The 14,502-nt window shown below is 40.1% G+C and overlaps 1 protein-coding gene across 1 annotated transcript; it reads right to left on the reverse strand.

Moving 5' to 3' along the window:
- Positions 1-1,536: 1,536 nt before the first annotated feature.
- LOC140387622 (uncharacterized) lies at positions 1,537-14,428 on the reverse strand. The gene is made up of 20 exons (XM_072470815.1): positions 14,254-14,428; positions 13,935-13,991; positions 13,791-13,844; positions 12,199-12,255; positions 12,053-12,109; positions 10,399-10,455; positions 10,080-10,136; positions 9,761-9,817; positions 9,617-9,670; positions 8,027-8,083; positions 7,881-7,937; positions 6,227-6,283; positions 5,908-5,964; positions 5,589-5,645; positions 5,445-5,498; positions 3,855-3,911; positions 3,709-3,765; positions 2,056-2,112; positions 1,737-1,793; positions 1,537-1,646 (listed from the first exon to the last, which is right to left on the reverse strand). The coding sequence occupies exons 1-20, from the start codon at positions 14,426-14,428 to the stop codon at positions 1,537-1,539; spliced, it is 1,302 nt and encodes a 433-aa protein (XP_072326916.1).
- Between the last annotated feature and the right edge of the window lie 74 nt (positions 14,429-14,502).

The raw sequence follows: 14,502 nt of genomic DNA on the forward strand, positions 1-14,502 counted from the left end.
CTTGTCCCCAGATCTACTGCCCACCAGGTGTCGTGTTTGTCCTTTTATGCTGTCCCTGTCTTTGTCTGTGATTGGTTGTGGTGTTGTGTGTTCTGATTTGTCTGTTGGTGTGTCTATCATGATGTGTGTGTTTGAATATCATGACATGTATTCCCTTAAGATTGTGATCCCTGTGACTGATTAGAAGAAGAATTTTAGACTTCCGAGATACTTGAAACGTTCGTGAAAACAACTTTGAAAAAAGCCTTTTGTTGAAATGTCTTTTAATTTGTAAATCTGGAGTTACTTGTATCTTGAAGCTTTTTGCTTTCACTCTTCAGTATCTCAAGGGCTTCTCAATGTACTCTCAAAAGCATTTTGATTTAATTTTGTGCAAATGTACCCAGTGAATTATTGAAAATAAAGAGTGCTTTGTATACTTCTTCAAGTGGACTGAGGGCCTTATCCTGAGTAAGACATGAGAGGATCTTTCACACCGCTAGCCTTATCTAACACCATTCAAGCAAATAAATGGATATATCTTTCTAAAATGAATGGCACAAAATTCCTAGTCCTTCAAAATGCTTTTGCAAAATGTAAATATGTCGAAATTTCAATTTCAATTTACACTTTCAAAACACAAATTCAGTCTGTCAAAACCCAGGTTTCCATCCATCAACTCATTTTGGCAGTCTTCCTTGTTGCTATCTTTTTAAATTTGAAAATGTTGCCATAAATACTCTGAAGTGGGCACCAGGAACACATTGGACGGGAACCATTACAATCGACAATTTTGTTCTACAACGCCATCCTCTCCCAAACGTTATCATTGATAATGCCAGATATCTACTCCAACAGGTCGCAATCATGATTCCAATTACTGGACAATGAAAAGTGGATGCAATATCCACATCAGAAAAAGAGCAAGAAGCACAATCAACCAAAAAGCGCTGACCAAATACAACATGGAACAACTCAACTTCTACTGATTAAACACACTTCCATTGGAATGGACTGAATATAAACTGAACTACAATGACGTGCCAATAACACGCCCCTTAGCAGGGACACATTGGCAGCACAAACATCGTATGACAATGAGAATACATTCACTCACAGTTAACACCCATTTCAGAAATAATAGGACTGACTATCCTATTGGTTGGATTAGGGGCAATGTAACACAGGACATAATGCAGCACGGTAGCCTTGTGGATAGCACAATTGCTTCACAGCTCCAGGGTCCCAGGTTCGATTCCGGCTTGGGTCACTGTCTGTGCGGAGTCTGCACATCCTCCCCGTGTGTGCGTGGGTTTCCTCCGGGTGCTCCGGTTTCCTCCCACAGTCCAAAGATGTGCGGGTTAGGTGGATTGGCCATGATAAATTGCCCTTAGTGTCCAAAATTGCCCTTAGTGTTGGGTGGGGTTACTGGGTTGTGGGGATTGGGCGGAGGTGTTGTCCTTGGGTGGGGTGCTCTTTCCAAGAGCCGGTGCAGACTCGATGGGCCAAATGGCCTCCTTCTGCACTGTAAATTCTATGATGTGGGATAGTTAAAAATCACACATAGCTCTCAATTAACAACAGTTTTATCGTCTCAAAGAAGCTCTGCTCACCTGTAATTCCAGTCTCAGAAACAGTGATACTTGTGAATGTCACTGATGTTGGCGCTAGGTTGCAGAAATAACATGAAACAATATTAATTCACAAGCCACAGAAATTAGTAGTAAAGTGGTGAGGAGAATAAAAACATTACTCACCACTGGCGGTGGTCTCTGAAGTTGTTGGTCCTGTACTTGCTGCAGTTGTTGTTGGCACTAAATAGCACAGAAAATGGTACAGACTATTCATACACTACTGCTGCAATTGGTTTCCAAAGTAATATATAGATACTAGCATCATTACTTCAGTCAAATCATCAAGTAGCATATGCATGTACATCAGTAAGGAGCAAGAAAAATTCATAGGGAATTATAATTTCAATAATTCCCTCCCACAAATTCATGGGTTACTCTTCAGCCCACAGTCTTGAACAAGTTGCCGATTGAAGTTGCCTACAGAAGTTTAAACATTACTCACCGCTGGTGGTGGTCTCTGAAGTTGTTGGTCCTGTACTTTCTGCAGTTGTTGTTGGCACTAAATAGAACAGAAAATAGTAAAGACTAATCATACACTACTGCTGCAATTGCTTTCCAGTGTAATGTATAGATACTAGCATCATTGGGGCTCAACCAATGGGCCAAATGGCCTCCTTCTGCACTCTACGGATTCTATGGTTCCATGCTTCTATGGCAGCAATCCGCTAGGTCATGAAAATGCAAATGCAAGATTTAAATATGTGGTATCACAAATGTCAATATTCGCGTCCCAAACACACAGACTGACTGTCAAACACTGGCAGGGGCAAATTTCACCAATAAAAATTATTCAGTGCACCGTCCGCTTCTGAAAGTTACAATTGATGCTGCCAGACATTGGGTCTCTCAACTAATCATTCACTTTTCCCATACCAATCCAATGAGTTGTTGTAACAATATCAGCGTACATTTTTATCAATGTTCATCGAAGCAAGTAAAAGACCAACAAGATTCAGCACAATGTACCTAATTTTCGGAGCTCAAATTGTACACAAGCGGAAATAAAGCATTTTCTAATTGCGGTTAGTTGATCAATGAAAAAGCAAACACTCACCATTAATCCCATTGTCAGAATTGTTTTTTTAAATTCAGAGTAGCCATCTATTTTTCCAAATAAGGGGCAATTTAGCGTGGCCAATTCACAGAACCTACAGATCTTTGTCTTGTGGGGAGAGGCCCACGCAGAAATGGGGAGAATGAGCAAACCCCACACACACAGTGACCCAGGGCTGTGATCGATCCTGGGTATCGCAGCCTGGAATGCGAACTTCGCGGCCCAAGATCGGAAGAAAGAACAGAGTGTCATGAACACCGCCCATTAAACCACACAACCCGCCTCCCATCCAATGACTCTGTCTACACTTCCCGCTGCCTTGGGAAAGCGGGCAGCATAATCAGAGACCCCCCTCACCCGGCTAACTCAGACTTCCAACATCTTCCATCGGGCAGGAGATAAAAAAGTCTGAGAACACGCACTAACAGATTCAAAAACAGCTTCTGCCCTGATGTTACCACATTCCTAAACGACCCTCTGATGGACTACTGGTCTGATCTGATCTCTTCCCACATCTTGAAATTTAAATGAAAATGAAAATCGCTTCTTGTCACAAGAAGGCTTCAAATGCAGTGACTGTGAAAAGGCCCTAGTCACCATATTCCGGCGCCTGATACGGGAATTGAACCCACGCTGGCGGCCTTGGTCTGTTTTACATGCCTTTCACTATTGAGTAGTACTACACTCCTGTATGATTCACCAATGCCCGTGTCGATCTAATTACATTGTGCATTTTATGTTGACCCTACTATGTACATTCTTTTCATGTATGCAATTGTGCTTTTGAGCCCAACGCGAAACAATACTTTTCACTGTACCTCGGTACACATGACAATAAACCAATCCAATCCAAACCAATCCTCAGCAGCAACAGAATTAACCACTGCGCCACCGTGCTGCCCCCATTGTCAGAAATAACAGCAATGACTGTCATTTAAGTTGCCGCTGGCCCAAATTAGCAGAAAAATTACTGCAGACTTTTAAATCATAAATTGCTTGAATTTAGCATCAGATTTTAATGTAGAAAGAAGCTCGACTCACCAGTAATTGTAGTCTGAGAAACAGTAGGTCCCCCTGATACACTCGTTGCAGTTGGCCCTGTGTAGCAGAGCAAATATGAAACAGTATTGATCCACAAATGAAAAAAATTAATCTCATGTGACGAAGTTGAGAAAAACAATACTCACAACTGATGGTGGTCCCTGAAGTTGTAGGTATTCCAGTTCCTGGGATTGGTGTTGACCCTAAATAGAAAGAGAATTGGCGCAGAATTATATTCACTCCTGCTGCAATTGGTTTCCAATGTGATTTTCAGATTGTAGCATCATTAAATCAAGTAGGAAAGGCTTCAAATTTGAGCAGGAACAGAATGATATCCCTAGCCAATGTCTAAAATCAACAACTCCCTCCTGCAATTGCAGTGGTTACGCATCAAAGAAGAAAGATGAAGAACAAAGAAATGTACAGCACAGGAACAGACCATTCGGCTCTCCAAGCCTGTGCCGATCATGATGGCCTAACTAAAAAAAAAATGTCTGCCCTTACTCGGGCCGTATAAAGATCAAGCCACGAACAAGAGCAGTTCCTCGACCGCATTGGCTCCAAAAGCCAACTACGTTTCAGGCAGCAACAATGAAATCATCTTGGAGTCTGTAATCGCCACATTAACATTTCTCAACAAGATTTTGATGTTGTTGATCAGTAAAGCCTAAATTTTAAAGGCTACTAAAAGGTTTACCTTCCAACAATGAAAGGTGCAATTCAAAAAACTCACTGAACAAGTGACATACATGATCAAGAATTCATCAATTTAAAAATAATGAGCACTTTATTTATTCTGTTTGAAAGAATAATTTATGAGTCATTCTGAATATAAATTTAAAATGCTAGAATCAACCGGCTCCAAATTCAATATAAATGACTCTTTTACTTGGGAAGTCTACAAATGAGATTCTTTCAAGAATGTCCTTTATATCTCAGCAAAAACGTGCATTTCGGTCCTCTTCATTTCTACTGTTGCGTCACCTAACATCATTCATGCAAACAAATGGATATATCTATCTAAAATTAATGGCACCAAATGCCTAGTCCTTCAAAATGCGTTTGCAAAATGTAAATGTCAAATATTAATTTCAATTTGCACTTTCAAAACACAAATTCAGTCTGTCAAAACCCAGGTTTCCATCCATCAACACATTTTGGCAGTCTTCCTTGATGCTATCTTTTTAAATTTGAAAATGTTGCCATAAATACTCTGAAGTGGGCACCAGGAACACATTGGACGGGAACCATTACAATCAACAATTTTGTTCTACAACGCCATCCTCTCCCAAACGTTATCATTGATAATGCCAGATATCTACTCCAACAGGTCGCAATCATGATTCCAATTACTGGACAATGAAAAGTGGATGCAATATCCACATCAGAAAAAGGGCAAGAAGCACAATCAACCAAAAAGCGCTGACCAAATACAACATGGAACAACTCAACTTCTACTGATTAAACACACTTCCATTGGAATGGACTGAATATAAGCTGAATTACAATGACGCGCCAATAACACGCCCCTTAGCAGGGACACATTGGCAGCACAAACATCGTATGACAATGAGAATACATTCACTCACAGTTAACACCCATTTCAGAAATAATAGGACTGACTATCCTATTGGTTGGATTAGGGGCAATGTAACACAGGACATGTGGGATAGTTAAAAATCACACATAGCTCTCAATTAACAACAGTTTTATCGTCTCAAAGAAGCTCTGCTCACCTGTAATTCCAGTCTCAGAAATAGTGATACCTGTGAATGTCACTGATGTTGGCGCTAGGTTGCAGAAATAACATGAAACAATATTAATTCACAAGCCACAGAAATTAGTAGTAAAGTGGTGAGGGGAATAAAAACATTACTCACCACTGGCGGTGGTCTCTGAAGTTGTTGGTCCTGTACGTGCTGCAGTTGTTGTTGGCACTAAATAGCACAGAAAATGGTACAGACTATTCATACACTACTGCTGCAATTGGTTTCCAAAGTAATATATAGATACTAGCATCATTACTTCAGTCAAATCATCAAGTAGCAAATGCATGTACATCAGTAAGGAGCAAGAAAAATTCATAGGGAATTATAATTTCAATAATTCCCTCCCTCAAATTCATAGGTTACTCTTCGGCCCACAGTCTCGAACAATTTGCCTATTGAAATTGCCTATAGAAGTTTAAACATTACTCACCACTGGTGGTGGTCTCTGAAGTTGTTGGTCCTGTACTTGCTGCAGTTGTTGTTGGCACTAAATAGCACAGAAAATAGTACAGACTATTCATACACTGCAGCTGCAATTGGATTCTAAGGTAATGTATAGGTACTAGCATCATTACTTCAGTCAAATCATCAAGTAGCATATGCATGTACATCAGTAAGGAGCAAGAAAAATTCATAGGGAATTATAATTTCAATAATTCCCTCCCACAAATTCATAGGTTACTCTTCAGCCCACAGTCTCGAACAAGTTGCCGATTGAAGTTGCCTACAGAAGTTTAAACATTACTCACCGATGGTGGTGGTCTCTGAAGTTGTTGGTCCTGTACTTTCTGCAGTTGTTGTTGGCACTAAATAGAACAGAAAATAGTACAGGCTAATCATACACTACTGCTGCAATTGCTTTCCAGTGTAATGTATAGATACTAGCATCATTGGGGCTCAACCAATGGGCCAAATGGCCTCCTTCTGCACTGTACGGATTCTATGGTTCCATGCTTCTATGGCAGCAATCTGCTAGGTCATGAAAATGCAAATGCAAGATTTAAATACGTGGTATCACAAATGTCAATATTCGCGTCCCAAACACACAGACTGACTGTCAAACACTGGCAGGGGCAAATTTCACCAATAAAAATTATTCAGTGCACCGTCCGCTTCTGAAAGTTACAATTGATGCTGCCAGACATTGGGTCTCTCAACTAATCATTCACTTTTCCCATACCAATCCAATGAGTAGTTGTAACAATATCAGCGTACATTTTTATCAATGTTCATCGAGGCAAGTAAAAGACCAACAAGATTCAGCACAATGTACCTAATTTTCGGAGCTCAAATTGTACACAAGCGGAAATAAAGCATTTTCTAATTGCTGTCAGTTGATCAATGAAAAAGCAAAGACTCACCATTAATCCCATTGTCAGAATTGTTTTTTTTAAATTCAGAGTAGCCATCTATTTTTCCAAATAAGGGGCAATTTAGCGTGACCAATTCACAGAACCTACAGATCTTTGTGTTGTAGGGAGAGGCCCACGCAGAAATGGGGAGAATGAGCAAACCCCACACACACAGTGACCCAGGGCTGTGATCGATCCTGGGTATCGCAGCCTGGAATGCGAATTTCGCGGCCCAAGATCGGAAGAAAGAACAGAGTGTCATGAACACCGCCCATTAAACCACACAACCCGCCTCCCATCCAATGACTCTGTCTACACTTCCCGCTGCCTTGGGAAAGCGGGCAGCATAATCAGAGACCCCCCTCACCCGACTAACTCAGACTTCCAACATCTTCCATCGGGCAGGAGATACAAAAGTCTGAGAACACGCACTAACAGATTCAAAAACAGCTTCTGCCCCGATGTTACCACATTCCTAAACGACCCTCTGATGGACTAATGGTCTGATCTGATCTCTTCCCACATCTTCAAATTTAAATGAAAATGAAAATCGCTTCTTGTCACAAGTAGGCTTCAAATGCAGTGACTGTGAAAAGGCCCTAGTCACCACATTCCGGCGCCTGATACGGGAATTGAACCCACGCTGGCGGCCTTGGTCTGTTTTACATGCCTTTCACTATTGAGTAGTACTACACTCCTGTATGATTCACCAATGCCCGTGTCGATCTAATTACATTGTGCATTTTATGTTGACCCTACTATGTACATTCTTTTCATGTATGCAATTGTGCTTTTGAGCCCAACGCGAAACAATACTTTTCACTGTACCTCGGTACACATGACAATAAACCAATCCAATCCAAACCAATCCTCAGCAGCAACAGAATTAACCACTGCGCCACCGTGCTGCCCCCATTGTCAGAAATAACAGCAATGACTGTCATTTAAGTTGCCGCTGGTCCAAATTAGCAGAAAGATTACTGCAGACTTTTAAATCATAAATTGCTTGAATTTAGCATCAGATTTTAATGTAGAAAGAAGCTCGACTCACCAGTAATTGTAGTCTGAGAAACAGTAGGTCCCCCTGATACACTCGTTGCAGTTGGCCCTGTGTAGCAGAGCAAATATGAAACAATATTGATCCACAAATGAAAAAAATTAATCTCATGTGACGAAGTTGAGAAAAACAATACTCACAACTGATGGTGGTCCCTGAAGTTGTAGGTATTCCAGTTCCTGGGATTGGTGTTGACCCTAAATAGAAAGAGAATTGGCGCAGAATTATATTCACTCCTGCTGCAATTGGTTTCCAATGTGATTTTCAGATTGTAGCATCATTAAATCAAGTAGGAAAGGCTTCAAATTTGAGCAGGAACAGAATGATATCCCTAGCCAATGTCTAAAATCAACAATTCCCTCCCGCAATTCCAGTGGTTACACATCAAAGAAGAAAGATGAAGAACAAAGAAATGTACAGCACAGGAACAGACCATTCGGCTCTCCAAGCCTGTGCCGATCATGATGGCCTAACTAAAAAAAAAATGTCTGCCCTTACTCGGGCCGTATAAAGATCAAGCCACGAACAAGAGCAGTTCCTCGACCGCATTGGCTGCAAAAGCCAACAACGTTTCAGGCAGCAACAATGAAATCATCTTGGAGTCTGCAATCGCCACATTAACATTTCTCAACAAGATTTTGATGTTGTTGATCAGTAAAGCCTAAATTTTAAAGGCTACTAAATGGTTTAACTTCCAACAATGAAGGGTGCAATTCAAAAAACTCACTGAACAAGTGACATTCATGATCAAGAATTCATCAATTTAAAAATAATGAGCAGTTTATTTATTCTGTTTGAAAGAATAATTTATGAGTCATTCTGAATATAAATTTAAAATGCAAGAATCAACCGGCCCCAAATTCAATATAAATGACTCTTTAACTTGGGAAGTCTACAAATGAGATTCTTTCAAGAATGTCCTTTATATCTCAGCAAAAACGTGCATTTCGGTCCTCTTCATTTCTACTGTTGCGTCACCTAACATCATTCATGCAAACAAATGGATATATCTATCTAAAATTAATGGCACCAAATGCCTAGTTCTTCAAAATGCGTTTGCAAAATGTAAATGTCAAATATTAATTTCAATTTGCACTTTCAAAACACAAATTCAGTCTGTCAAAACCCAGGTTTCCATCCATCAACTCATTTTGACAGTCTTCCTTGGTGCTATCTTTTTAAATTTGAAAATGTTGCCATAAATACTCTCAAGTGGGCACCAGGAACACATTGGACGGGAACCATTACAATCGACAATTTTGTTCTACAACACCATCCTCTCCCAAACGTTATCATTGATAATGCCAGATATCTACTCCAACAGGTCGCAATCATGATTCCAATTACTGGACAATGAAAAGTGGATGCAATATCCACATCAGAAAAAGGGCAAGAAGCACAATCAACCAAAAAGCGCTGACCAAATACAACATGGAACAACTCAACTTCTACTGATTAAACACACTTCCATTGGAATGGACTGAATATAAGCTGAACTACAATGACGCGCCAATAACACGCCCCTTAGCAGGGACACATTGGCAGCACAAACATCGTATGACAATGAGAATACATTCACTCACAGTTAACACCCATTTCAGAAATAATAGGACTGACTATCCTATTGGTTGGATTAGGGGCAATGTAACACAGGACATGTGGGATAGTTAAAAATCACACATAGCTCTCAATTAACAACAGTTTTATCGTCTCAAAGAAGCTCTGCTCACCTGTAATTCCAGTCTCAGAAATAGTGATACCTGTGAATGTCACTGATGTTGGCGCTAGGTTGCAGAAATAACATGAAACAATATTAATTCACAAGCCACAGAAATTAGTAGTAAAGTGGTGAGGGGAATAAAAACATTACTCACCACTGGCGGTGGTCTCTGAAGTTGTTGGTCCTGTACGTGCTGCAGTTGTTGTTGGCACTAAATAGCACAGAAAATGGTACAGACTATTCATACACTACTGCTGCAATTGGTTTCCAAAGTAATATATAGATACTAGCATCATTACTTCAGTCAAATCATCAAGTAGCAAATGCATGTACATCAGTAAGGAGCAAGAAAAATTCATAGGGAATTATAATTTCAATAATTCCCTCCCACAAATTCATAGGTTACTCTTCGGCCCACAGTCTCGAACAATTTGCCTATTGAAATTGCCTATAGAAGTTTAAACATTACTCACCACTGGTGGTGGTCTCTGAAGTTGTTGGTCCTGTACTTGCTGCAGTTGTTGTTGGCACTAAATAGCACAGAAAATAGTACAGACTATTCATACACTGCAGCTGCAATTGGATTCTAAGGTAATGTATAGGTACTAGCATCATTACTTCAGTCAAATCATCAAGTAGCATATGCATGTACATCAGTAAGGAGCAAGAAAAATTCATAGGGAATTATAATTTCAATAATTCCCTCCCACAAATTCATAGGTTACTCTTCAGCCCACAGTCTCGAACAAGTTGCCGATTGAAGTTGCCTACAGAAGTTTAAACATTACTCACCGATGGTGGTGGTCTCTGAAGTTGTTGGTCCTGTACTTTCTGCAGTTGTTGTTGGCACTAAATAGAACAGAAAATAGTACAGGCTAATCATACACTACTGCTGCAATTGCTTTCCAGTGTAATGTATAGATACTAGAATCATTGGGGCTCAACCAATGGGCCAAATGGCCTCCTTCTGCACTGTACGGATTCTATGGTTCCATGCTTCTATGGCAGCAATCCGCTAGGTCATGAAAATGCAAATGCAAGATTTAAATACGTGGTATCACAAATGTCAATATTCGCGTCCCAAACACACAGACTGACTGTCAAACACTGGCAGGGGCAAATTTCACCAATAAAAATTATTCAGTGCACCGTCCGCTTCTGAAAGTTACAATTGATGCTGCCAGACATTGGGTCTCTCAACTAATCATTCACTTTTCCCATACCAATCCAATGAGTAGTTGTAACAATATCAGCGTACATTTTTATCAATGTTCATCGAGGCAAGTAAAAGACCAACAAGATTCAGCACAATGTACCTAATTTTCGGAGCTCAAATTGTACACAAGCGGAAATAAAGCATTTTCTAATTGCTGTCAGTTGATCAATGAAAAAGCAAAGACTCACCATTAATCCCATTGTCAGAATTGTTTTTTTTAAATTCAGAGTAGCCATCTATTTTTCCAAATAAGGGGCAATTTAGCGTGACCAATTCACAGAACCTACAGATCTTTGTGTTGTAGGGAGAGGCCCACGCAGAAATGGGGAGAATGAGCAAACCCCACACACACAGTGACCCAGGGCTGTGATCGATCCTGGGTATCGCAGCCTGGAATGCGAATTTCGCGGCCCAAGATCGGAAGAAAGAACAGAGTGTCATGAACACCGCCCATTAAACCACACAACCCGCCTCCCATCCAATGACTCTGTCTACACTTCCCGCTGCCTTGGGAAAGCGGGCAGCATAATCAGAGACCCCCCTCACCCGGCTAACTCAGACTTCCAACATCTTCCATCGGGCAGGAGATACAAAAGTCTGAGAACACGCACTAACAGATTCAAAAACAGCTTCTGCCCCGATGTTACCACATTCCTAAACGACCCTCTGATGGACTAATGGTCTGATCTGATCTCTTCCCACATCTTCAAATTTAAATGAAAATGAAAATCGCTTCTTGTCACAAGTAGGCTTCAAATGCAGTGACAGTGAAAAGGCCCTAGTCACCACATTCCGGCGCCTGATACGGGAATTGAACCCACGCTGGCGGCCTTGGTCTGTTTTACATGCCTTTCACTATTGAGTAGTACTACACTCCTGTATGATTCACCAATGCCCGTGTCGATCTAATTACATTGTGCATTTTATGTTGACCCTACTATGTACATTCTTTTCATGTATGCAATTGTGCTTTTGAGTCCAACGCGAAACAATACTTTTCACTGTACCTCGGTACACATGTCAATAAACCAATCCAATCCAAACCAATCCTCAGCAGCAACAGAATTAACCACTGCGCCACCGTGCTGCCCCCATTGTCAGAAATAACAGCAATGACTGTCATTTAAGTTGCCGCTGGTCCAAATTAGCAGAAAAATTACTGCAGACTTTTAAATCATAAATTGCTTGAATTTAGCATCAGATTTTAATGTAGAAAGAAGCTCGACTCACCAGTAATTGTAGTCTGAGAAACAGTAGGTCCCCCTGATACACTCGTTGCAGTTGGCCCTGTGTAGCAGAGCAAATATGAAACAATATTGATCCACAAATGAAAAAAATTAATCTCATGTGACGAAGTTGAGAAAAACAATACTCACAACTGATGGTGGTCCCTGAAGTTGTAGGTATTCCAGTTCCTGGGATTGGTGTTGACCCTAAATAGAAAGAGAATTGGCGCAGAATTATATTCACTCCTGCTGCAATTGGTTTCCAATGTGATTTTCAGATTGTAGCATCATTAAATCAAGTAGGAAAGGCTTCAAATTTGAGCAGGAACAGAATGATATCCCTAGCCAATGTCTAAAATCAACAATTCCCTCCCGCAATTCCAGTGGTTACACATCAAAGAAGAAAGATGAAGAACAAAGAAATGTACAGCACAGGAACAGACCATTCGGCTCTCCAAGCCTGTGCCGATCATGATGGCCTAACTAAAAAAAAAAAATGTCTGCCCTTACTCGGGCCGTATAAAGATCAAGCCACGAACAAGAGCAGTTCCTCGACCGCATTGGCTGCAAAAGCCAACTACGTTTCAGGCAGCAACAATGAAATCATCTTGGAGTCTGCAATCGCCACATTAACATTTCTCAACAAGATTTTGATGTTGTTGATCAGTAAAGCCTAAATTTTAAAGGCTACTAAATGGTTTAACTTCCAACAATGAAGGGTGCAATTCAAAAAACTCACTGAACAAGTGACATTCATGATCAAGAATTCATCAATTTAAAAATAATGAGCAGTTTATTTATTCTGTTTGAAAGAATAATTTATGAGTCATTCTGAATATAAATTTAAAATGCAAGAATCAACCGGCCCCAAATTCAATATAAATGACTCTTTAACTTGGGAAGTCTACAAATGAGATTCTTTCAAGAATGTCCTTTATATCTCAGCAAAAACGTGCATTTCGGTCCTCTTCATTTCTACTGTTGCGTCACCTAACATCATTCATGCAAACAAATGGATATATCTATCTAAAATTAATGGCACCAAATGCCTAGTTCTTCAAAATGCGTTTGCAAAATGTAAATGTCAAATATTAATTTCAATTTGCACTTTCAAAACACAAATTCAGTCTGTCAAAACCCAGGTTTCCATCCATCAACTCATTTTGGCAGTCTTCCTTGGTGCTATCTTTTTAAATTTGAAAATGTTGCCATAAATACTCTGAAGTGGGCACCAGGAACACATTGGACGGGAACCATTACAATCGACAATTTTGTTCTACAACGCCATCCTCTCCCAAACGTTATCATTGATAATGCCAGATATCTACTCCAACAGGTCGCAATCATGATTCCAATTACTGGACAATGAAAAGTGGATGCAATATCCACATCAGAAAAAGGGCAAGAAGCACAATCAACCAAAAAGCGCTGACCAAATACAACATGGAACAACTCAACTTCTACTGATTAAACACACTTCCATTGGAATGGACTGAATATAAGCTGAACTACAATGACGCGCCAATAACACGCCCCTTAGCAGGGACACATTGGCAGCACAAACATCGTATGACAATGAGAATACATTCACTCACAGTTAACACCCATTTCAGAAATAATAGGACTGACTATCCTATTGGTTGGATTAGGGGCAATGTAACACAGGACATGTGGGATAGTTAAAAATCACACATAGCTCTCAATTAACAACAGTTTTATCGTCTCAAAGAAGCTCTGCTCACCTGTAATTCCAGTCTCAGAAATAGTGATACCTGTGAATGTCACTGATGTTGGCGCTAGGTTGCAGAAATAACATGAAACAATATTAATTCACAAGCCACAGAAATTAGTAGTAAAGTGGTGAGGGGAATAAAAACATTACTCACCACTGGCGGTGGTCTCTGAAGTTGTTGGTCCTGTACGTGCTGCAGTTGTTGTTGGCACTAAATAGCACAGAAAATGGTACAGACTATTCATACACTACTGCTGCAATTGGTTTCCAAAGTAATATATAGATACTAGCATCATTACTTCAGTCAAATCATCAAGTAGCAAATGCATGTACATCAGTAAGGAGCAAGAAAAATTCATAGGGAATTATAATTTCAATAATTCCCTCCCACAAATTCATAGGTTACTCTTCGGCCCACAGTCTCGAACAATTTGCCTATTGAAATTGCCTATAGAAGTTTAAACATTACTCACCACTGGTGGTGGTCTCTGAAGTTGTTGGTCCTGTACTTGCTGCAGTTGTTGTTGGCACTAAATAGCACAGAAAATAGTACAGACTATTCATACACTGCAGCTGCAATTGGATTCTAAGGTAATGTATAGGTACTAGCATCATTACTTCAGTCAAATCATCAAGTAGCATATGCATGTACATCAGTAAGGAGCAAGAAAAATTCATAGGGAATTATAATTTCAATAATTCCCTCCCACAAATTCATAGGT

The sequence above is a fragment of the Scyliorhinus torazame genome, chromosome 13, assembly GCF_047496885.1.
Source record: "Scyliorhinus torazame isolate Kashiwa2021f chromosome 13, sScyTor2.1, whole genome shotgun sequence".
Taxonomy (NCBI): domain Eukaryota; kingdom Metazoa; phylum Chordata; class Chondrichthyes; order Carcharhiniformes; family Scyliorhinidae; genus Scyliorhinus; species Scyliorhinus torazame.